This window comes from Atta colombica, unplaced genomic scaffold (genome assembly GCF_001594045.1).
Source record: "Atta colombica isolate Treedump-2 unplaced genomic scaffold, Acol1.0 scaffold107, whole genome shotgun sequence".
Taxonomy (NCBI): Eukaryota; Metazoa; Arthropoda; class Insecta; order Hymenoptera; family Formicidae; genus Atta; species Atta colombica.
Window position 1 is genome coordinate 1,068,852 of NW_017259192.1, and position 26,827 is coordinate 1,095,678.

Genomic DNA, 26,827 nt, shown 5'->3' on the forward strand with positions numbered 1-26,827 from the left:
TTTAATCAACAAGATGATGTTCACATTCTTTGTCCTCCAATTTAGTATTTATGAATCACGGTCTTGGAAAAAAAAAAATAAAAACGTTGTGTTAGAATAAAAAATGTTGAAGGAAATTTGAAGACCGTAATATTAATGGAACTCGTTCTAGAAAATTAAGTCGACGGAAAAAGGTGATTGAACGCTTAATGCGTCACACAAGTGTAATGTTTATTTGATACTCGAGACTTTATTTCGTAGTAAAATTTTTTATGTATTCCACTTAGATCACATATATTTTCTTGATAATTTTTTATTATATATTCACCCAATGAAAAAGCTTTTATTTTTTTTTAAATACTTCAGAATTCATTCTTTCTTTTCCAGTAATTTTCCGTTTTATCAATTAAGTATTCATTTAATAATTATAGCAATTCTTTTGCAACTACTATTAATTTGACCGAAAATAGGATTATTTCTATTAATTTATTTATTCTCGTCGGTTTAACTTTGATTTCTAATTGTTCATTAATTAAAACCTTATCATAATTGTTCGTATCTAAATTTATAAAAATTTATAAGTGTTACGATTACAGTTCCTTCCCGTTGGGAAACCCACATGGCGAAGCTCGCTTTTGCGTACGTTGATTATGATAACGTGAAATCTTTCCATTGACGATATATTACAATATATGAAAAAGCAAGAAAAAAAAATATAACGACCTCGCGAGTGCCGCCTTATTTGGCCGCGTTCCTCGAGGCGACGACGACGAGGCCGGGAAAGACGACGGCCGCGAGATACGCCGAGCAAATGCCTCGTGCCTCTCCTCGTCTCGCTTCCACCGCAGCCGCGAGATATCCCGGCCACTTCCACCGCAGTCGCCGCCGTCATCTCCCTCCCGGTGCACGCGACCGTCGCCGGGACTCCACGGAGCAACAAGTGTTACCAGCGCCGCTGCCTTCGCCCCGCCCCCAAAACGAGCCAGCCGAGCCGAGTGAACGATGTCAGGCCTCGTGGTGGAAACTGCCCCGAGGCGATGCAACCACCTCACTCGAGCGCCGATCGCGCGACAAGCGACCCGCCGAAACCCCGAGACTCGAGAGCTTGAACGCGACGCGAGTTATCGCGAGTAACGTGAGCGCGCGCCCCGTCGTCATCCGGTCCGGAGGCGAGCGGAAAGATCCCGGTATTGGGGATTGTTCGATGTGTGAAATTGTTCGACGTTACGCGAAGGACTCGAGACGGAAAGATGTGAAGTCGTAATCTACGGCACGCGAGTTATAACAGTTACCTACGATTGACCGAACGGAGATCTATCGAGATTGTCGCAGATTTCTCGTGGATTCCGCGAACACTTCTTGATAATTTCAATTCTTGGTGACGTCACGCTACTATACTTGTATTGTTAGATATAGTTAGATATTGTTTTTCTTCTCGAAGGATATACACGACGACAACGGTGAACTGTAAGATACAAGAATTCGCTTAAAACATTAGTGATATCTATCTACCGAGTCACGTGTTATCCAAATGAGCGAAGCGAAAAATCTTTCTTGAAGGAAGTGCGATCTACGAGGAAGGATAAGAGGAATCGAGGAAAACCCTTGTCGATCACGATTTTACGCGATACGCAACTCTGATCTCGCCTTCTCGGGAAGAACACCAGACGGCGAGACTTTTGAGACGGACAAAGAGAAGCAGCGCAGATAAGAAGCGACGGAGTTCGGCGAACTGCGACGAACGAAAGACAACCGACGCAGAAGGCAAGAACGCTATATGGAATCACGCGTGTGTGCACGCGCGAGATACGCGATGTCGCGAGTTAATCAACAGTGATATTGATTATAAACGTGACAGTCGTCGATCGAGACGTGACGCCCGAAATTCCACGAGGGAGAGGGAAAGAGGCTCGAGATCAGCAGTTGAAATTTATTGTTAGACCGAGTGGGGAGAATCACGGGGAAACGGAAGCTCATACGTTCGCCGCGATGATAAAGTGATAACAAAAGCGGCGGCGATATCACGGCCGATGACGAACTGATCGATTGAGGCTACTTCTCGTCGAGGCTGATACGAGATGAGACGTGTTTTCCGCGTGTCGTACGCGATAAATCGGCAGGACTGAGATTGTGTACGATCGTATGGTATCTTTCGATACTCTCGACGACCTTGGTGGAAATCTATTGTTCGCGCGACGTACACGACGAAGGGGATGAAGATGAACGACGTCAAACCGGAAAGCAGCGGCGCGTCGATTTCGCCGGCGGGCGGAAACAATAACAACAATAACATCAATGGAAATGGCAAAACGTCAGCAACGGCCGCCGCAGCAGCCGCCGCTGCCGCGGCGACGGTGGCCGCCAATGGCGGCGAAGGGATTAGTGCTGCCGTTGCCAAGGTTCTCCAAGGATACGACTGGACCTTGGTACCTGTTGCCACCAAGTAAGTGTATTGCGTGATAAATTTTTTTCTCACCCTCGAATCATCGTTCATAGACGTAATAAGATATATAGGTCGATATATTCATAACCGTTTTTTATATTTAAGGGTCATAGCACAAAAAAACTTGAGCGATAAAACGTAAGCACTAAGCGAATTGACCAATCATAGTAGAGTCCGTAAAGCTATAAGTATATAAACTATGAGCGAATAAACTATAGCGAATCCAACAATTGTTGATTTCCTTACTGCTTACGTCTTACTGCCCTAAGTTTTTTTGTATGCCATAGCCTTAAGACTGTCTTAAGTATGGTCCTAATGAACTTTCTACAATAAGCCGTTATCTAAGCTTTAAATCTTAAGTCATAAATCTTAAGAAATTGATTAGTCGATTATTCTTCTTACATTCGATTGTGATTGGTTAATTTCTTAAGACTTAAAATTTAAGTAATAGCTTATTGTAAAAAGTATTATGCTGATTTTAAAAAGTATTATGCTGACAATGAATCTGTAGTCGGAAGTCTTAGTCTTAATCGGCAAAATTGATCAATCAATGTTAAGCGTACAAGTTGGCTATTGGTCAACTTCACTGATAAGACTTGGGACTATCGACTCATTATAGAATCAGCATTTAAATCTTCAATCTTAAGAGAAATCAATTATAGTCGATTATTTTTCTCACTTTGACTGTGATTGGTCAATTTTTATGACTAAAGGCTTAAATTTATTATTAATAACTTATTATAGAAAATTCATAAAATGCCATATGAACCATTAGCATATTTAAATATTACTTAAGACGGTCTTAAAAGAAAAACGAACTGTAAATACTGCTCAAATTCATTAAAAAGAAAATTATAAATCACATTAGCATTTCTCTTCATTTCGATACTTGAGAGAGAAAGAGAGAGAGAGAGAGAGAAAATTTAAGTTATTTCACTCTTTTTAAACTGATGACAACTTTATAGAAATGCGAAGTCTGTTCTATCTTATACGGCATACAATATACAGAAACTTACAGCAAAACATTGCATATACTGTAATATTGATAGAACGTTGCTGTTGGAATGATTTGTATCGATCAAATATGATTTCGCTTTCGATGATAGCGCAATGGAAAGAATTTGAAAAATTATGCTTTTATCATTAATCGATATAAATCTTATAAGCTCCATTTCAGATACATAGTACAAAAAGCATTCAATCATATGTCATCTTCATATCCTTCCAGATAATATAAAAAGAATTCAGTCGTATGTCATCTCAATCCTCTCTCTGAGAGAAGAGTTCATTTTCAGATGCAAAAAAAATTCTTCTCAGAACTGTTCAAAGAAAGAATTCTTTTTGTATCTGAAAATGAATTCTAAGTTGACATAACAACTGAATTCTTTTTGAAAGAATTTTCTCTGTGCTATCTGGATATAATTTTCAATCATACTTTGACTTTTCAATCATTTTGAAGGTTTTTTTTTTGTGGAGTATTAAAGAATATTATTTTTATTCGCTTTAAAGGAGATAAAAATGACTCCTGTTTATAATCTTCGTACATAGTTTAATAACTGATAGATCTATAATTAGTAAACTTGAGATTCATCAAAGATGGCTAGTTGTAAAAAAAAAAAATGAAACACACTATAAACTAAACACACTATAAAGAGATCTGATGATAGAAAGAAAAACAATATAGTTGTGTATGTGCAAGGTTAACATGTTACAAATAAAATACCAAAATGAATATGTAAATCATAAATCTATGATGTAAAATGTAAACTTACATCAATAAAACGAATTGAACAGAAAATTAATATATAGTAACAAAATGTATAAAAGAAATAAACTTCCAAAAAGAGAAAAGAGAAAAATTAATATAATTGGAATTTGTGTAAATAAAAAGTTACTTTATGTATGACAAATAAAATATTCTAGATGTATGTCTCACATTAATATTTCATTTTAATGCTTTTATTTTTTTTTTTTTCGTTTAGATCAGAATGATTAATAAATCGTCGAAGACATTTCCGAGAAATATTCTTTTTTTTTTCTTTTCTATAAGCTTTCTTGATTCTCAGTGTTTTCGCAAAGTGTTTTAATCACCACGAGTCGCATTAGCGACGCGTTAACATACGCATGTGGTCATGCTGTTAAGCCTCGTGGACTTAACTCACGCGAGGGGGGGGGGGGGAAAAAATCAGAGGAGAGAAAGAAGAAGGAAAGGAACGGGGCGACGAAGCCAGCCGTCGGGGAGAGAAGAAGCGGGCGAGGAAGCGTGGCGCGGCCTTAAAAATACGTAACGCTAACTCAATTATGACGCACTCGTTTCCCCGGCCTGGGAAACGCGCGTCTCCGCGGAAAAATGTCCTCGGACGCCAATTAACGCAAATTGGCTAATTAATGCCCGATCGCCGCGTCCCGCTCGCCGGCCCTCCTTCATCGTGGGAAGGCAGGCGATCTTAAAATAGCGACCTGATAACGACTCGAGAGAGAGAGAGAGAGAGAGAGAGAGAGAGAGAGAGAGAGAGAGAGAGAGAGAGAATGGGGGGAAGGAGAAAAGAAAGAGAAAAAAATGAAACGCTATTTCTTCCTGCACTTTAGAAGCAAAGTCATCGGTGTCCTCAACGCTCACTTGGTAATAGCCGATGAAAAATCATTAGATCACCGACGAACTCGATAAAATCGCGAGCGTGACCTCGATATGCGCAAAATTGTGCAACGCGCTTTCTGATCTTCCAACTGCCGCGCCATAATGGCTGCCGATACCGCGATCTAATATTTTTAGTTGTCGCGATGATCAATTAATTACTCTGTAAAAAAAAAAAAAAATAGAATGAAAGAATCTATCAGGAAGATTAAAAAAGTTTCCAGGAACTGAAAAATATCTTATCAAAGCGTTTATAGAGGCGCTTATGTTACGTTAATACTAAAAATAGCAACGTTTCTTAATCATTAAAATGGCCAAGTGAATAAATTATTGTAGAAAATGATGAAAAATTAAATATTTTATCAGTGTAAAAAACATAATTTTGAGAATCAAAAAATTTCAGAATCCCACCTTTTCACGCAAGAAATGTAATATTAATCTAAAAGGTAGAAACGGTCAACAATAATGAAATACTCGAGTCTTTAAATGTTAATATGGAAACACGGAATTATATTACATTATTATAAAACTAATAAGATAATTAACTCTCTAAATTCTTTGAAGTGAAATTTCACTTTAAAAAGTAAAATCTCATTTTTTTTCAAGAATTTTTTATAAGAAATGAAATTTTCTATATCTAGAAAATTATTTATAGATGTCTCTAGAAAATCTTAATAAGAAGTTTGAATATATCTTAATTCAGGAATCGACTTTAAAACTATAAAAAGACAATCTGGCAAATGGTATTATGAGGCAAAGTGTTCTCTTTGAAAACGTATTATAAGAACTTTAAAATTGTCTCAGCTAGAAATCTATCATGAATGAAACATGAAATGCCAATTTTTCCGGGAGGAAATGATCATGAAAAGACTGGCTTATGATTTCACCCTATAATCTCAATGTCGTTAATCGTATACAAAAAGAATGACCAGAAGATCGCGGCTGTCGCGAGCGTCGAAGATAAGGTTCCAGAAAAATTCAGAATAACGAGGAAAAGCGATTACGCGGCTAGGTACGCGGTTAAATCATAGAGCAGAATGGGCCACGACAGAAATCACAGAGTGTATCGTTACGCGCACTTATCGTTAACCCTCAATTACGGGGTTATCTCAGGAGGAATGGATGCGATGTTTATTCCGACGATAGAGCCCCGATAAAATCGACCGGTTTTTTAATTCCCATGGATTTCCATGAGAATATATCGCGCATCTCACAGAAGCTATAATTACTAAATTATATTTTGATTATTAATCCTTCATTAGCGATGGCATTTTCTATCTTTTGTTAACAACCTGGATCTTCGAATTTCAGCGCAAATTTTTATATTATTATTGTTCCATTGCAGATTGTATAAAAATCTGAAACAAAATTTTGTATATATTTGTGAAAGTTCTAATAACGAACTTTTATTATTTACTGTAATCACAGAAATTCGTTTTACAAATTTAAATTTATTTATCAGAATCTTAATATAAATAATTAAAATATCGATCTGCTTTATAAGTACAACTTGGCTGGTGGAGGCTTAAATGTAAAATCATGTTCAACGATAGTTCGGTGAAAATCGTATTCAAAATGCAGAATTGAATTATTGATTGTCGCGTTATTGTTCTTTTCATTTTCCTTTTACATGGAAACAAAGTAGCTGCCGCAACTAAAAATTAAAAACTGTGTTTGTTAACTAAATCGTAGGTGTAAAATATAGACAGCTAAAATATAAGTAGGTATTATAGCTAATGTATAGCTTATATAGCTGTAATACTTTATTATAGCAGCAACAGTAAACCATATATATATTTTGCCGTTTGTAAATTTATAATTAGGTAACAAATATATTTTATCCAAAATTAACTACAGCAAGGAAAATTTTTTCTCGTGCTTATTGAATTGAAATCATCAGACGTATTGAAGATTAAGATATTGAAATTTGACAAATCCAAATAGGAGCTAAAATTTTTTTATTGTCAAATTTCAATCTTCAATCTTCATCCTCAATCTTCAATACGTCTGATTTCAGCCTTAGTGTGATGTCGTTCTTATATACGCGCGTTTCTTACCGTTGCAAGGCAGCACATTCGTGCCATTTTGCACGGTACCACGCCTTCATCGCGAACGCAGAGTCGCACGCATCGTATACATGTTTTTTTTCTTTTTTTTTTGCGTTTATCCAGGTAAAGCGCGCGCGTCGTGTGTGCCGCGCGCTCGCGTCGAGGAGCGCCGTGAAAACCCTCGTTAGTGAGCCCACGCTAATTACCAACGGCTCCACGGGTTTACACACGGATTTAACGCCCCTCTCATTTCAAAGAGGCCGAAATATACTGCGGGACCGCTTTCGAATCCTTGAGACGCGCGCCAGAGTCCTTTTCACCCGCGTTACGCACGTTCGCCACGCTTATCCCCGTGTAATCCCCGCGCGAATCGAACGCTTATAAGTCCGATTACATCCTGAATTATTGTTACCAGCATGATTATCCCCTCAAATTCCTTAGCCGGAATCATTCAGAGCGATTCTTTCATCCCATTCAGAAATCAATCATGATAAACATATTTCAAGGCAGTAAATATACGTGAACATTTTTTCCATGTAGTGTGCAATGTAGTGTTCCAATCATTTGTGATCTCTAATCTTCGTGAAATGGCTCATCAGATGTGCTTCTTATAATTCTGGATTCTTTTAAGATGAAGTATTAACAATTTGAAACTGGAAAAAATGAACCAAAATAATAGAAACATAGAATGCAACGTAATTTTTTCATATATTATATTTGATTTTTTTTTTATATTAACTTTGCTTTTATACGTATATTAATCTTGGTCCTCAATTTTCGAACCATCTTCATTTATTACACCAAAAAAACTAAATTTTAATAAATATTTCTTTGAATAGTTTTACATTTATTAAATGTAAATATATATTTATTTGATATGAAAATTATTAATTTAATTTAATATAAATTTTTTATAATATAAATTTTTTATTGATATTTAACTATTTATGTAGTGTAAATAAATGTTTAGAATTTCTTCTATTCAAATATGAATTGAGAAATATGTATTGAGATTTAATATATTTTTTTTAGTGTACAATAATATATTTTAATTCTTAATCATACGATGATTTTCTAATCTTTTTACATGAACAGAATGAATTGTTCGTATCTAAGGTAATTTTCATCATTTTTATGAGTTATATATAAAAATTATTAAGTGATTCTTATATATACTTTAATATCTTTAGAAAGTATTTATAAAGCTGTGTATTAAAAAAAGTAAGAAAAGTATATAAAGATCATTACTTAATTAGGACTAGGTGCTCCTAGTATTTCAAAGAATAGAAATGCGCAGAACACGAATAACTCGTGTATAGTAATGATTTGTTCGCGTTGCTTGTATAACTTTTTGCATCTAGAATCTTCGCTTTCTTTCTGTTCAACGCCTAAATATATATTTAAGTTTTAAGTACAAAAATTTTTGAGAATTTCAAACAACAAAGCAAACAAATCTTGAAAGTTAATATACGTAATTTACGCACAGAAAAATATGTTTTTACTAAAAAAAAGTGATTACTCAATTTACTTTATATCTTTTATACCTTTTAAGCAATAGTTATCTTTAATAAAGAATGTTTTCTTAATAATAATCTAAAATTTATTAAAAATTAAAAATCAATTATTATATACTCAAAATAAGAATTTATTTTCTTTCAAAGACTATTGCAAAATTGATCAAAGAACGACTTTATAATAAATCGAATTTATTTTAATTTAATAATCTTGAGTAAAATATAAGATTCAGAATATATTTTCAATAAATTTAATGCTTATGATAAAGCGAATACATGAACTTTTGAAATATCTGAAACAATTATTACTTACATATAGATATGTATTTTTCTGTATACATCAATCTGATATTATTTACGTATCGTTAGTACCGTTATACCCGATCTGTGCCTTCGTATCTTAATTCGATTGCCTCGACAGCATTTTAGAATGCATAATAAGCACTGCCTGTCTCTTTATCTACCTAACGATTTCCAACAGAAAATAATCTCGTATACCGTATGCCGGCCGTTCTTCACGCCTCACGGCCGTCCGCTCAGGGCGGCCGCGCGTGAGTCCTTAAAGAATCCTCGATTAAGGGTAAAAAGAAAAACAGGGAGAGAGAGAGAGAGAAGGGGGGAAACGGAGGCCCAGGATATCTCTCCCGACGCGGCAATCACGTCAGTCACGTCGATCCCCGGCTCTAGATGGGGCAAAAGTTTTATGAAGTCATCTTCTCGGAAAGAAAGGGATACGTCCATTCCTACCCGTCACACGTCGGCAGCCACGGTGTTATTTTAAGGCCGGTTTTAAACGCTCCGCGCCGCTCGCCAGGATGACCCGGGGGTAGCCCGCGCCGAGAACTCGATACGGATACGTGTTTGTGTGTGCGTGTGTATGTATATATTATGCCTCGTCGCCTCTGGTTATTTTCTTCTGCAAGTCACCAGATTATCCGCCAGAATGGTCGACCGGGTATAGGTGGATAGAGAGAAGGAAGAGAGAAAATCCTTCAAGCCGTTGCATTTAGCTTTTATTTCTATCAATTTGAAAAATCAAATCGTTGTATTCTAATAAGCAAGAAATATTTAAAAAAATTTAAAACATTGCTGCAATATTTCAAAATGTTTTTTACTTATTAGGATTTCTTATTAGGCGTTTCAAGTCATAGCAGAGATTCTAGCGATTCTGTGAAAGTTTGAAGGAACTCACTGAATCTCTTCTTTTCCTGTATAATATATCGTGACTCGAAATTAATTGAATGTACACAATTATCTGTACTTCTTTTTTTGCCCGAGAATTTCTCAGCAGAAATCTAGTTAAGTAATAACTCTTGTCAAATAATAGAAAACGTGAGCTTCACAGGATTTCAAGTCCATCCAGTTAAGCTGAGAATAATCAAGTCTTCCTCCAGAAAAGGTTCTCAGCAACCATTCGAAGGATTTAAGAAAAGACAGATCCCAAAATTCAATAAAACATCATAAAGACTTATATAAATTGATATCTCTAAGATACTTTAAATATATTATCTATTAACTTAATTGATTCAGAATGCAAGCAGAATGCAAGCCGTCTGACAGCCTTATAATATCAATGCAATATGTAAACAAAGAAATATCTATTATTTTGAGATAGATATCGGCTGTGTTTCGATATACATTCAACACAATCAGTACTGAAATTTTATAATGTGCATGATGTGAACTGTAGTTTTTCAGTACTGACAGTTGTATATCGAAACACATTTTCATTTTTGAATTTTGGAATGAAACCATGATACGATTTCATGAGTTATTGTATGTTGATATAATTTATAAAAATATTTTTATCGAATTGTATTGCGAGAGAAACTAAAATACCGGAAGAAACAGTAAAATATTAAGCGTTAATTTCGAAAATAATAAGAGCGTAGTTATGGTGTTAAAATTAGTTGCGTAAGAATCTTACGAGCTAACAGATTGAATTATTAATTTAGAATAACGGCATAATCAACAGTGATTATGGCTAATAACGAATTTGATTGGACGCACTAATGCGCATATTAAAACCGCATATTAAATTGTACACTAATTTAATTTGCATAAAAGTAAAGTACAAATAATTCAAATTATAAAATACAGATTTTACTTAACAGTATAATAAAATGTATTGAGGATTTCGTGTCTTTTTTAAAATTTATTTTTATACTTATGTTAAATATATATTTTTACACCTTTATTTATACACATACAACATTTATATATAAATACATCCAATCAAATTCACTATATATAAGAAATGTTTCTTGCAAGTACAATTATTAAAGAAAAATCTCCATAATATATTTAGAATTTTATGAACGTTCACGTAAATTTGTAGAGGTGTATCGTTTCCAATGAAGATAATGTCTTCGAATTGCAGGGGCTCCGGCGACAAAAGGGCGGCCCACGTCAAGAGGCCCATGAATGCGTTTATGGTATGGGCCCAAGCTGCGAGGCGAAAACTGGCTGATCAGTATCCCCAGCTTCACAACGCCGAGCTGTCGAAAACACTGGGAAAATTATGGCGGTGAGTGTGGCACTTTCTTTGTGCTCGCGTCAATATTTTGAACTGTCAGGCGAAACGGTAGCGTAAATCAGTATAACGTGACAAATCCTAGAAGAGGCACGGCATTTATAATTATTTTAGATTAGCGTAAAATCTTAGATACTTTACAATCTGCGTTACAATCTATATATTTAACAATTATTTAAAATCTGTTTTATATATATATATATATTTTTAAATTGTTGTCGATTACACGGAGAGAATGATTTTGCTGAAAAATCTAAAAATTTAGTTTAGATCTGAAAATAATTTTGTTAGACTACAAAAATTTTTAGAAAGGACACTCAAATTAACTGCTAAAATGTCAACATTTTTTACAACATTACTCATCATATTTGAAAATCCTACATAATTATTTTAATGGTCCAACAAAATTATTTTCAAATCGGTATCTAGCTTATTTAGATGCTTTAGCAAAATTATTTTTCTACCTGTATTTTCAAATTTTATTACAGATTTTTATACGTTGCTTCAGACTGTATAAAAATTTGAAAAAAATTCTTATATTTGTGAAAGCTTTAATATTTCTATTATAATAGAAATCGGATTGTATTTTATTTATTATTTATAAATTTAAATTTGACAGAATTTTTTTATAATTAAAAAATTTATAGTTAAAAAACTGTTCTCTTAAACTAACTCATTGCCGATGGAGTATTTATTATAGATAATTTTTTTATACTTTATACTCCTCTTTCTCTTCTCTTGTCTTTGTAAAATTATTTAGCTCCAAATCCGATAAGATTTAATTAAATCTTTGCTTCAATTTAATATAAACTTTTGCTTTAATTTTTCTTCTCGATTCAATTTTATTTTAATCGTATAAAAGTCCCGCAGTTGAAGACGATTAAACCTAAGTGCGCACTCAAGTGTTCTGCAGCCGACGAATAAACTTTCAGCGGTCTCCTTGCCTGGCGGAAAGACACTGTTTCGATAAAATTAATCGGCACCACGTGTCTTCAATCGGATGCCTCTCCGTTCTCTTGATCTGATAAGCTCGATTCTCTCACAGATGCGAGCTCGCCAGGCGGCGATCAGTCATGCGAGGGAATCGCGCTTGCTGATCTTCGTTTGCGTTCGTCTTGTTCGTAGAAAATCGGATCGTGAACCGAAAGCATGGAAATGTGCTGCTGATCATTTCAGCTGTCGTCAATTCGATGCCACCTGTGTTTTTACTCCCAATTTAATGATTTTCTCGTGCATTGAATTCGTGCGAAGGAACAAGATAAAATTATGCTGATAAAAGAGAGACTGGCGATTATAATTTAATCCTTTACCTGCAATCGTATTTTTATTTCTTCTGTCCAGCCCAAGATTTTTTTTACTATTTTAGATTTTCAAAAAATGTGGTTATTCGTAATAATGTCTAATCCATTAATAAATAGTTTTTTAATACGATATTTTAGGAGGGGAAATTATGCCATTCTTTATTATGGAGAAATTTGATAATGAAATTTTGCTTGTGTCAAAAAAGCTAAAATTGCAAATGGAGAATTAATTATATCAATATTAATTGTTATTTATTAATTTATTTATTAATTTATAATATATAACTCCAAAAATTTAATTGCTAATTTACTATTGAAACTTGAAAGTATTCTCTACATTTTTACATATTTCTGGTAAATATTTGACACTACACAGTGAAAAATATTTTGTATTTATGTTAAAACGCCTTGTTAAAATTTTTTTGTTGAATTTTTAACATATCTGAGTTTTAATTTAACATAATATGATTATGTTATTTGAATATTTTATGTTAAATTAACATTTAACATTTCTCAGTGTTAAAATAACAATTTATAAATAAGTAAGCAAATAACATAAAAATAATGTAATTTTAAATTACATAAATTAAGAATAAATGAATAAATGAATAAATGTGTGTTTTGATTTAATATATAATATTATAAATGTCAATTTTACTAAAGAAATATGTTCTCTGCAACTAGTTATATATTTTATATGTAAAAAGATATTTTGTGTTATTTTCTCTTTGTAACAGTAAATATCTGTTAAATCTATATATTGCATATATATGTTAAATATCACAGAGGCATCGCCTAAACTAAAAATGTGAAAATAACATTTAATTTTAGTCAAATTTAATATTATAAATGTCAATTTAACATAAAATTTGTTTTTAAATTGTGTCAAAGTATTACGTTTCTTGTTAATTTTTTACATAATATTTGTGTTACTTTCTAACATATGCATTATGTTAAATTAACACAAAAATTTGGGTGGCCCATTTGGGACATGTGAAATGTCTTAAAACAAAGTTTTTTACTGTGTACGAGTTTAACTCTTCTTATTGCAACAGCTTTATAAAAATTCACAGAATTGTAAAACTTAATTGTTAAACTTCCTTTCACGTGATTGAAGTAGAAAAAATAAGCCATCGAAAGATAAATATATCGAAAGATAATGCTTTCACCGTTTTGGAATCGTGTTTGATGTCACTTCCATAAGACACAGCATGTATGATTTCTATTAAAATCGTTAGAAAGAGTTATAATATCGTCCAACGCGAAGATCGCGCGATAAACACAAAAGTTTTTTGTAGAGTCACTGCGTTGTGCGTTGTTCCAATTCTTGCGACCACTTGTTTGTACGTAACCAGTTCTATTTTTACCAGCGAATTCGCGAATGCTCCTTTTTTTTGAGTCAGCTATACATATACATATGTATATACGTATGAAACACTCGTACCACGTGGCACTTAGGCTGCACGTGGTAGCAAGTATTCCTGCTTCTTGAGACTCGTCAATTCGAATCGCATATGTAAGCAGAGAACACACTTTGTGTGACGTCGGCGGCCCTGTCTTTATAACAGACGAATTTCTTTAATACTCGTTTCTTCGTCATGACGATTTCATTGTTAGAAAGTCTTTCTTTCTTTCCAAAACATCCTCTACATTCTAAAAAAAGTGATTGAAAATGGACGACGAACTAGAAGACTATAATTATATTATTAATCAAAATTCCAGTCAACTAGAATTCTAGTAGATTTAATTAGAAAATTCTATTTTTAGTTAGAATTTCAATTAATCCAACCAGACATTTTTCTCAGTGCAGGAACGTCTATTTATTTAAATCCGTAGCGAATATTTTTGAATAATTATATATACAATTTATATGTATTGTGAGGTTTTTAAATTGTAGATATAAATAACTTCGATTTTTCCTTTATCAATCATCGTAAGGCGAGAAGACTCACTTGCTTCTGTAAACCTTGAATAGAACACTTGGTATAATTTTCATAGCTGTGTACTGTTAAATGATATCTATTTTGAGTTATTTTTAATCATTTCTCTAGATCGCCCCTGTTCCTGATCAAATTGTTAATTTAATTAAAACACTAGAGATAAACAAGGAATTTAACTTAAGAAAATGTGTTTACATTTAAGACTCACATTTATTTATTATTTACTAAATAATACGTGGATGTTTTTTTTTTGGAAACTATGTGTTTCAAAAATTAAAAATAATTTGTTTTTTTTTTTATTATATAATAATAGAAAATGACTTAATGATAATTTTTTGTCAAAAATAAAAAGATTGAAAATAATAAAATTATTTTAAAACAGTGATTTAACAGTGTTTTTTTGATATTAATAATTGCAAGTTAAATGTTTTTTTCTATTGTAAGTGAAAAGATAGAAATCGAAGAGATAAGACGTTTAAGTTTGTTTCCGTTGAAGTCGATCGACTTGATCGGCTTCACTTGGAAGTCTTTGGGGGGAGTCTTTAAACTTCAAATATAAATAAAACAAAACATATGCGCAACGTATGCATACGTACGCAATTTTTGATACACCTTGTATACGCGGGCTCCGCGATGACTCGTGGACGATTCTGTTTCCTGGTTGGGACTAACGAGGTGCCCCAGTGGGCCATATAAATGATCATCAGAGGACGCGCCGACAAGAACCCCCGTCGCGAATCATTTAATAACACCGGCCATGATCGCGATCGCTCGCCAAAGATCGACGATCGATATCCCCGACGATTGTCACGGCGGAGCTTTCGCCGAAAGATAAGACGCCGCGCGGCATTAAAGATCAATCAATTTTTTTTTTCTAACGCCATATTGGGGCTCATTAGCGACATATTGGTCTATAAACACGCATCGATGGAATCAAATGACATTCGCTATTCACTATTATCTACTTTCGTGCATGATTAAACTTTATATGGGAAGGAGAAAGAACATATATCGGAGACGAAATTGAAAATTCAGATATCAAAATCGATATGACTCCGGTCTCTTGTACAATTCGGAAGAAATAAAAACCGTCCTTGGAATGTTACATTGACCTACGGTTTTTTCGGCTCTTAAAAAGTCATTATTTAGCACCTTTCCGGTATGGACCTAGTGGTAATTAACACATTCTCGTCCAAATACGCGAGAGATATTTGACTGTGCCAAGGCCTCGTAATACGCGCGAATAAACTAGACAAATCTTTGAGCACTTTGAGCGTCGCATGCAAAGAATCGAATTTGCCCGATCGATCGTCGATTGAGAGACGTCGCCGCGCGTCACTCTGATTGTGAGACGTTTTGATTCCACGCGCAGAAACAAATGATACAGTCATCTTCGGTAATGAACACAGTGCTAGAGCGATTGCGCTACGCGGTCGGAGTTGCTTGCCAACTGATGGGACTGATAAAACGACGAAGTTCAACGACGATCATGCTTACAAAGATCGGTATATGTGCAGATTGTAATGTCGATGGGGCGCGGTGGTTCACGAAATGACAAGTGGATAAAGGAGATATCGTTTCATTTGAATTATAATGATGTTTGCGACCTTATACTTGCAAAAAGTAAAAAAAAATATATGCAGATAATAAAGATATCAAATATGGAAAAATATATAATGAAAAAACAGTATTTCTCTGTAAACAGAAATTGAAATGAGATTACGACAATGATAAATTGTAAAATGCTATATAGAATAGAAATTTATTTCTTCAGCTTAATTGCCAAGAAAGGATTTACAATTATAATTACTTTTAACTTCACACATCCATCTTATGATTAATAGCTAACTAAAATCTTACTTAAATCTATTATTTCTTATTTTCTTATTTCTTATTTTTCTTATCTTAATATTTTAAATACTATAGTTTTTCTTTTTTTTTTACATTTTACATTAATTTACATTTTACATTAATATTACAAGTACCCAATTATTGCGTAATTTTCATGTAAACTTTAGCCTGGATTTTTATCTTCATGTTCTTCTCCTATTAACTAATTTTCTATACTTATCTTATGCCTTAGCATTAGAAAAATATCAATATTTTTTACTCATTGAAATTTTGCGAAGAGAAATAAAGATAGGGATAAATAAAGATTAACGTTAAAAGTATATTTTTTTTATATCAATCTTATTTCTTGTATAAAAAAGAGGATACTGAAGTTTTTTGATTTTTTTTAGTAATTATATCCATTACACTAATATGAAATATTTAGTTTTTTATCACTTTCTTTACTTTCATAGTAATTTATTCGCTTAATAAATTCGAAAAATTTCAGAATCCTATTTTTTACACAAATAATATTAATACAAACAATAGAAAATTGAGAATAATCGCTCGATATTTCTAATGTTAATCTTTGTAACTATCCTTCTTTCTTTTCGCAAAATTTTACAATTTACACAACGAAAATATAAAGCTGCAATATAAAATGACAAGTCCCCTTTAGCACAAACATTTTAATCTACGTCAATCGACATGTCGAATCCTGTTGGACTTCGACGCCGACTTGTCTCACGTCAATCCTGATAAGAGAGCCAGGTGCCAGTGTCTGAAAATAAATCTTTTTCTCATTCTGCCCTTTTCTCTCTCTTCCTCCCTCCCTCCCTCCCTCTCTCTCTTTCTCTCTCTCTCTCTCTCTCTCTCTCTCTCTCTCTCTTTCTCTCTCTCGTTGTCTCGAAACGTATCGCCATTCGGATACTCCAAACGCGATGTGTTTGTCGACAAAAGGAAAACAGATATCCCCGGTTCATCCTTGGCGCGTGCTCGCAGCTGCCGGCCGGTTCCTGTCGGAGATAAAGAGGCCCCCGGGGATCACAATAGGTGCCTTGTGTCCGTCAGGTGAATTTTTCCGAACCTGCCCCTTCGCATCTCCGGGTCCGCCAGCAAATAGCGCGTGAACAGGTAAATCCGTCTTATCTCCCGGAAGGAACGATTCCTCCACACATCGGACTTCCTTTGAATGCGATAGCTATTATTTTCTCGCAGTAGCCGCTCGGTTCTAAGTAAAAGCGCAAATTGCCATTGTGATCATGACTGAGAGTTTAGAATTGTGTCGCCGTTTAAAGTAGGTTCCACGTTTGCGAAAGTCATGTTGCTTTTTATGAAACTCCGCTTTTCGTGAAACTATTATTAGTTGAACCTTTGCATTCTTAATATGATCAGATTTTTCAGGAAGATGTATAGATATAAAGATAAATACAATAATAGCGATTTATTAAAAAGAAATAGTACAATTATTTCTTTTATCATTTTAAATTATCTGTGTAATAAGGAGATGAATTCGAAATAAAAAGGAATTCTTAGCGACGGAAATCAAAATTAATTTTTCTCATTAATATTGCTTTCGAAATATAAATTCAAAGTTGAATTTTTTTTCTGCTATCCACACTTTGTTCATTGCGAAAAAAATTAATTCGATTACTGCATTTTTTTTGAAAGCAATAATACATATTCTATGATTTTTAAATTTATAAAATATTTTTTAGTGCGCGCGGTTTGTTAAAATAAGGACATTTGACATGTTTGGCAGGACGGTGGGACAAGCACTTCGAAAGCAGGACTGTTCCGCCGAAATCAGGACGTCTAGAATTACATTATGCATCCCATCAAGCGATTATCGTCGCTTTAGAAGAGTGTTTCAAGGAACGCTTCGAGAAAGTCGGATAATTTGCGATTTGTCGACGGTTACTCGGGATGACAAGCGTGATAATTCAATTAGAATCCCACGATGAGAGAATTCATCGAGATTGAATATCAATGCGACCTTCGGCCGTGTGAATTTTCTCTCTTCTTCTCTCTCCTTTATAACATTTGATACGTATGTACAAATAACCTCGTAGAGATACTGGCAGATCTAAATTGGCTGATCCTGCGTTGCATCTGGCGAAGAAAAAGAGAGGCTGCGACATCGCTCGCTATCGTCGGCACTCATTGGCCAAAAAAAAGCTCGTGGCAAGTCCATTGACCAGATGGATTTTCTCTCTCCATCTCTCTTGAGTCTACCGCTCTTCTTTCTTCCTCTTTTCTTGTCGGTGACAAAACACCGCCGGTTAAGCTTGAGATACGTGCCTTCAACGTGTGTCAACCCGCTCGAGAGTTCAGTTCCCGTCGTGGGATTTAAATCCCGAGCTTGCGAATACTCCAGATAATGTATTACCAGCTTCCTCGAACGGTTCTCATGACGTTCTCTTCCACTTTATTTTGCACTTCGAACGACGCATATTATTTACGATGCAGTTAAAGAAACATATTAGCAATTCTAATGTGTGAAAGAGATATCAAACTCAGAAGAAGCGGACGCTGACGACCTGAATCGGAGATATCTTGAGAGAAAGCGCGACGAATCTGAGATCATTCTGCATGTTGCGGGATGAGTTTATTATTAATGCAATGACAGGACCTCACATTAGTACACTTTATCTGAGAGTGTTCTGAGAATGTCCTCCAAACCAGAAAACCAGAGGGTAGAGACGTCTTCTGGATGTTTTTAAGAGAATTGCTATTTGAAAATCCATGCTATATGGAATATTTAAAGGGTAAAAAATGTGAATCGCTTAATATCTGTATCGGATTAGGAATTGGGATTGAATTTGATCAATCAAAGCAAAGTTTACTAAACTTATATCGGTTTTCTTTCTTCTTTGATTAAATTCAATCGCAATCTTAATCTCTAGTCTGATACAAAAGCATAAGGTGGCACAAGTCATCGGGTGGTGTACCACGACGGAAATCCCGGAATCTCTCGGACGTTCTCTATTACACCGGAAAACCTTATCGGTCACGGGCTTTACGAGCTTAGTGGGAATATAAACACAAAGAGCATTTAAGGACCGTAACTATGCACCGACCCCCGCGCCTATCGAACCGCTCTGCGAGGCGGACTAAGTTGTGCGCGCCTTCGAGCGCTTTAACGCGTCCAGAAACACTAACCAGACTCCCCATTTCGACTCTTCGAGAGCATATATCAGACGATGGAAATGCTCTCGTTCCAAGCCTCTTCTGATGTCGGGTAGCGAGAAACGCTCGGCCACGAACGGCGCGAGGAGAGACGGTCGCTCTCGCTTGTGTATAATACACGCGACGCGAGAGACGTGAATCACGTCCAACCGACGACAGATTTCATGGCTAAGCCCGAGAATTGCTACGTAAATCTCAAAATTACAACATTATTTGGAAAGGTCCCGCACTAATTATAATATATGGAAAATTGGGTCCTGCATAAAAAGAACGATTTTACTAAAGTATCTAAAAATTTAAGTAGATACAAATCTTAAAATAATTTTGTTGGATTGTCAAAATAATTATGTAAGACACTCAAGTCTGATGAGGATGCTGCAAAAAGTTTTACATTCTAGCAACATTCTAGTAACCAGTTCGATTTTTCATTTTTTAGTTAACTTTATCTGATGTTTTATCCAGATCTGGTGGTTTTATCTTATGATGAAGCCCATTGGATGAAACATCAGGTTAAACTTAAATACAAATTAATCAGAAAAATTGGGCCTGAGCGTTCTACATAAATACTTTGATAACTGAAATAAAATTTTTCAGTTCTGTATCTATCTATATGTTTAGATACTTCAACAAAACTGTACTTTTCGTGTAATGAAATGAGTTAATTCTTATATATTATGTAACTTATAATGTAGTAAATAAAAATTATACAAACAAGATTCAATAATACATTAGATTCTCTATCCAGTCATGTAACTGCTAATAGGTGACATTTTTGGAAAAATTTTATTTGGTTGAGGCTCCTTCAATTATTATTGTTGAACACAGCTTATGATTACTCATTCATTATTACTTATTTATCGACATATATGACTAATTCTGAAGTGCACTTAAAAGTTAACTGAAACGTATGCCTTAAGTTTTTTTATTGCTTTAAATGTTTTTTAATATATCATTTTGTGATATTTTTATTTAATTAATATTATTTAATTAATACATTAATATATTAATATATTGTTTGTGACGCATGACATCTGCGCATGACTCTTTGCCTTTGTTCTTTTTTCAAATTTCAATAATGGATAATATTTTTAACTTAATTTTCTATATAATTAGTGCGAGACCTTTTTAAGAAAAATTTCATAGTTTCCAAAATCCATTAATATTCAATTCAAAATATCTCAAAAGAGAGAACAATTACAAATAAGAGTCATGCAGAGATGTGAAAAAAGTATTAATGTATTAATTAAAAAATATCACAAATATTAGAACAATATACTGCAAAACTCGTAATACGTGTATTACGTATGAAAATTATGTTTGTCTAGCATTTTTAATTTAAATTTTTTTTACGATTGATTGTGTACAGGCTCCTGTCCGACAATGACAAGAAACCCTTCATCGAGGAGGCTGACCGCTTGCGCGTTATTCACAAACGCGAGCACCCCGATTACAAGTATCAACCACGACGTCGGAAGCAGAACGGGCCGACATCCGGCCGAGAAAGTTCGCCCACAAGGAGTCAGAGCAACGTAACGTTCAGTGTTACCAGGTCGTTGAAGCAGGAGGACATGAGTCCTAGAGGTGTTCAAGGACCCAATTCACCGCAAAGTGGCGTAAGCTCTTCGCCACCCACGACACCCAGTCAGGGTCTTTCACCGCCGACACCTCCTACAACGCCCAGGGGACAACACTATATCAATCAGGTATCCAACACGTCCTTTGCGATCGTTTTCTTTCTTGCGACGAGAATTTCCAATTTGATGAGAAGATTTAGATAATTAATGATACTTGCATGTTTCTGCTATTTCAAGATTATTAATGTTAATAAGATTATTGGAAAACTAACAATAAACATTAATGATAATAGTAATTTAAAATTAATAAGCAGTAAGTTGTCTGCTATTTAATTTTCATTTTTTATTATCATTTAGTTATTATATATTTAATGGAGAAAGAAATAACGATCCAACAAATTACGATCCAAAATTATTTCTCGCACATTACAGCAAATATCAAATATTTCATCTTAAATTTCATTTAATTGGCTAATCAGCTTAGATCGATCTAATACAATATAAATCAAAGAATTTTTATTGAAAAATTTATAGAACTATTAAAAAATTATAAAAGTTAATAAAATCATTAAGTTTTATAACATTGTAAATTATAAAATTATAAGAATTACAAAGATGCAATTTAATCTGTGATATTACATATGTAATAGTTGGAGTATATATTCCAGCTTTAGTTTAGGATTGTATTTCAGAATTGACAAATGATCAGCAGTTTGCTTGAAGATTATAAAATTTACACAAAAAAGCACTATTATTAAGCACTTTATTAAGCACTAAAATCTGCTTTGCAGGGCATTTCATTTGCGTTGAATATTTCAGATTCGATTTTCACTTAATATAAAAAAATTATATATAATTGCTGATTAAATTGCGACTTAAACGTTTTAATAATTACGCGATAGGTTACTACAATGTATTATATCGAGTTTAGAATTGCAAAAAGCTTACGCTTCTCGTAAATATAATTATTCAAAGCTTTTGCACGCGAGCGAGCCATTTGCATCCCCAAGCTAATCATTTTAATCGTTTGACGTTTTGCGAAATAAAAACGCTTAATTCGCAGAGTAATCAGCTTCCACAGAACAACACGGTGTATTACCAGGATTTGGTCAACGGCACACCATCGAGTGAATCCCCACATCAACAACCAGCGGTTGATCTTCGATATATCGAGGTCGGAGATGGCCTCTCCGGCGAAGAGAACCAGTTAAATGGCCTCGGAACTTTGGACGGACTCGATCTGAATCTTCCGGTGAACTTCCAGGAGTGTGAGAGCAATGAGCTCGATCTATACTTACCACCCCAGACTGCACCAATACATCAGTACCCGCCCGTGCAAGTCACCACCGCCTCGCAATGGTTACTCAACAGGTAAAGAGGTCGTCATAATTACGCTTTTTCGCAATGACTTCAAATCAAAGGAAGGATGCTTCCTAAAAAGAATGAATTAACTTACTTCGAAAGTTTTGACTTAAAAAGAATTGTACTTAAAATAGAAACCATCAAGTAAAAATCTAAATTCGAGACAAATAGACGGCGTGACTTTAAGGAAAAGAAGGCGCTTCTCCCTCCTTAGATTTTGATAGGAAAAACAATTGAATTATAAAAATTATCTTATATGACGAAAGGTTAAACGCTCGCTGATCAATGCGTGGTCATGCATTATTTATATGAAAATTTGCTGAAAATCTTCGAAGACTTTAATATGAGCATTTTAATAAATTTTGGATTTTCAAATTAAACATTATCTTGGGTTTTTAAATTAAACATTTTCAACTTTTTTTAAATTTTACTAAGGTGTATTCCGTTTCACGCATGATGCATTTATCCTTGTTTAACATTCGGTGAATAACAAGGATAAATGCACATCATGTGTGAAACAAAATGCTCTAATACATGTATCCTATACAGCAGAAATATCCCGAATATATACATATAATACGGATGTCCTATAAATGTTTTTTTTTTACTATCCCTGTGATATAATTTGGACATTTTTCTGTGGGATATTACAATGGCTAAGTTATTTGCAGGTTATAATGGGTTCAGAACACTTTTTCGATTTACTTAAGTGGGTGCCAATATATAGAAAAAAAAAAATAAGCTAAACTAACACTATTCGAATATCTAATACAAGCTTTTGTCAATTTTACGTAATCCATGTTATATCTTTATATGCAATATCACTGTATTTGTCTCGTGAACAGACTATTAAGTGTCCATACAGACTTTTACTTGAGATTCTCTAAAGAAGATCATGCCAAGATATAATGTCGAGAGACGTACCTTAACTTTTATCGCTACATAATTATTATATTTTTCTTTTTAATTTTGCATATTTTCTCTTCACTATTCGATGCAAACATCGGTTATTAACAAAAGTATATAATTATAAAATGAACCGGTAGATTTCTCGAAATTTACCTTGTCGATTTTTTTTTTATCACATTTCTATAATATTTCTGTATGAGACGTCGGGATGTTTTGCTTCGCTTCCAGATACGAGGAGGAGATCGAGAGACCGATCAAGCGTCACTGTTCAGAGCAGGCGATCGCGGAGGTATCGTCATGGGAGGACAGGACTCAGGAGATGGTCAGGTACCACGAGTTGCAGCCTCCCCTTCCGCCAGTCCAGTACATATCCGCCCATAACGCGCACCATTCGCACGCGAGTACGCAGATGGGCCATCCGCACGTGTCCACGCCCTATGCGCAATACGCACATCGCTACGTGTCTGGTATTGAGACGTGGCCGAATTATATGTAGACCAAAACGAGGTAAACATGCCCGATTTATTTTTCGTTTTGCGGTGCCGAGAGTATTGCGCGCCGCAATATCGTAGAATCGTCCGATTTTTACGTATCTAGATACAAGTGATCGGAGAAAGAATTCGCGTAGACCATCCCGGATCAGCCGCGAAATATTCGATGGACAAATTTATGAAATTCCACGTGATTCGTTTTTGGTCAACGTCGATATTGTTCTAAATTTTCGTTTAATCTTCCGTCTACAAGCTGGATCTTTTTTGGCATAAGCAAAATTTTAAAATTTCTTTGAGAAATAATGTTAATAAAGGAGGATGGAGTCTGAGTCCTTCTTTTAAATAACTTTATGGAAAGAACGATTTTGTTGAAATATTTAAAAATTTAGCTAGCTACAGATATAAAAATAATTTGGATCATCAAAATAATTACGAAGAAATCTCAAATATGAACAATGCACAAAAAATTTTAATATTCTAGCAATCAGGCTAGAATCCTGATGCAATCCTGAGGAGGTAATATTTTTCGCAATAAATTCTTTACAGTTTTTCTAATTTAATTTAGGGGGGATTATTAGCTTTCAGACTGATTATTAATCTGAAAATTATCGGCGATCATAGCTGAAATAAATTGATTTAATAAAGAATATATATTATTGTATTATTAAACATTTAACTTTAACTGTTAATGACGTTCTTTATCGTATTTGATGTATTCTAGCAGGTTGAGTGTCCTATATGTATAATTATTTTGGAGATGCAACAAAAAATTTTCAGATCTGTATTTAATTAAATTTTTAGATATTTCAGCAAAAATATTTTCTGTGTCGTTAACAAAATATTTGATAATGTAGAGATGTTGAAAAGTAATTTTGAATTTTTCCACATTTTTTGAAAGCCTAGAACAATAAAAAAACAGCTTAGACGGAAGATTAAATGCATATCGAAGATTAAAGTTGTACAATTACCAAAATTATCCTGAAATTATCTGAGAATCAAAGAGACTTATTCTCTGTAATTTCTGCAATTTATTCGCATAAATGATCTTATTTTTAACTATATATATATCATATTTCTTATTAAGGAAAAATCGCCGCCGAAGAATTTGTCTACGAAATATTTTTTGACAGATCTGGAACATTCTGTAGATAACGGCGCTGAAAAATTATATACGAAATGCGTCGCGTGAAATAAAGAAAGTAAAATAAAGACTATTTTATTATGTCGATTATTTTGTTACATTGACCTAGTTACTTGTATAAATGAAAATGATTGTAGAAAATAATTATATAAGCAAATGATTATAATACATAAGTAAATTGTGATTGGATCAATCGCCGCGGTATTAAATCCTCACGGTGTTAAATCCCTGCGATATTTCCGGGCCACACAGAGCCAAATAATAAGAATAGCCAAATACAACGTAATTAACGATTAATTACGGAGATTCATTAATAGTAGTCATGCGCGAGTCTGATTGTACGAGGGATGCGCGACTAAATGCGAGCTTCGAGTGATAAAATCTGTTATTAGTATAACACAGATATTTCGGATATTCCATTTATATCGATCTTATATCGATCGGCATTCCTGTCTTCAGAAGGAACTGCCGCCGTCATCTCTGACGTATGACGACACTGCGAATTTGTGAAGAGAGATAGTCGAGAAGAAAGGGAAGAAAAAAAATGCTACATATATATTATATGATTTCGAACCTTTCAAGTGTTCTTCTCGAAAGAATTTTCGCACAAATTAGATTCTATCGTTCTTCTATCGCGATTTCGATATCGCGACAATTATCGTGCAAAACGCTTGCGTAATATCCTGTAAATATAATAATATGCTTTAAATAAATTGGAACGAGTTAAAATAGCTCGTTGCATCAGATAGCACGTTTCGAATTGAAAAGAATATGATATAACTTTTATATAAATTTATTAATATCGTGAATATCTTGAAAACAAGCATTGCATAGGTTTTTTTTGCGGAATTTAATACGAATATGCCTTTATCTCCTTAATTTCAATGGAAAAAACATGGAGAGAAGATATATATAAAGTGCAAAATTAATTGCACTAAAATTCACTGTAGACGTACATATCTATTAAAGATACTCAAGCCAGAGTTTAACAGAAATTGTTTCTTGAATTTCAATTCTTTTTAGTATACAACGATTTTGCCATTTATTTTTCTTTAAATATTTAATTTTGATATTAATTTGATTCAGTATATAATATTTAATTTAATTAAATGTAAATTTTTCATTTTTATATACAATTTTCTTTCACTGCAACGTTTATTTAACAAGAAGAGGTGGCTTTTTATGGATTTTGGTCTCCTTCAACATGATGAATCTATATTGAAAATCAATTATGCCATTCGAGCGTTTTGTTAAATGGATCTTGCAAATAGTATTTTTTAATGTATGAAAGACCCCCGTACCCATAAGAATCAAAGCGTAAGTCGAATGTAATGGGACGTCAACGTTTACATTTCTATTATATTCGACTTACACTTCGATTTCTATTTTCATCAGGATATGGAAAATTGCCGATGAGTTAGTTTTCATCATATTGAAGGAGATCAAAATCCATCAAGAGTCCACTGCATTCTTGTAAACCTGACAACTTATTGAACCGCTATATTTAATGCATGCTGCACTTTTGCTAAATTAAATATTGATATCCTCAGAGAAAATTTCCAAATTAAAATCGATTTATATGATGAATCAAGATTAATTGATGAATAAGATTGTCGATATTCTTTATATGATTTGTTGATAATTGTTATTAACAAGAAATTATTAACGGCATAGTTGCTTTGCAATCCGAGAAACGGATCCTGCTCGACGTATGAAAATGGCGGATTAGCCATTCTCCGGCTTGAGAGTCTTTACTACGTGGACGAGGCGCGGCCACGATACTCACCATGACATCATTCCATGACAGCCGGCCATTCCAAAGCGCAGAATTTCAGGCCAAACAAACAAGCGGCCGCTCGATATACACGGTATCCGGCGGCGCGAGCGTTCCAAATGTAATAATATAGTATGTACGTATAATATATATATATATATATA

General features: G+C 34.1%; 1 protein-coding gene across 1 annotated transcript; it reads left to right on the top strand.

Annotated features, from left to right (window-relative positions):
* The first annotated feature begins 1,485 nt into the window (after positions 1 to 1,485).
* Positions 1,486 to 23,753, top strand: LOC108692453 (transcription factor SOX-9-like). The gene is made up of 5 exons (XM_018200702.1): positions 1,486 to 2,422; positions 11,000 to 11,146; positions 20,779 to 21,115; positions 22,050 to 22,357; positions 23,486 to 23,753. Exons 1-5 carry the CDS (start codon positions 2,193 to 2,195, stop codon positions 23,751 to 23,753), a joined length of 1,290 nt encoding a protein of 429 aa, XP_018056191.1. The 5' UTR covers positions 1,486 to 2,192.
* The last annotated feature ends 3,074 nt before the right edge of the window (positions 23,754 to 26,827 follow it).

Bases quoted from the DNA above. Each gene is read 5' to 3' on its own strand.
- LOC108692453 (XM_018200702.1), top strand. From the start codon at position 2,193: ATGAAGATGAACGACGTCAAACCGGAAAGCAGCGGCGCGTCGATTTCG. The intron at 11,147-20,778 runs GTGAGTGTGGCA...GATTGTGTACAG, and splicing joins ACACTGGGAAAATTATGGCG to GCTCCTGTCCGACAATGACA. The intron at 21,116-22,049 runs GTATCCAACACG...CTTAATTCGCAG, and splicing joins GACAACACTATATCAATCAG to AGTAATCAGCTTCCACAGAA.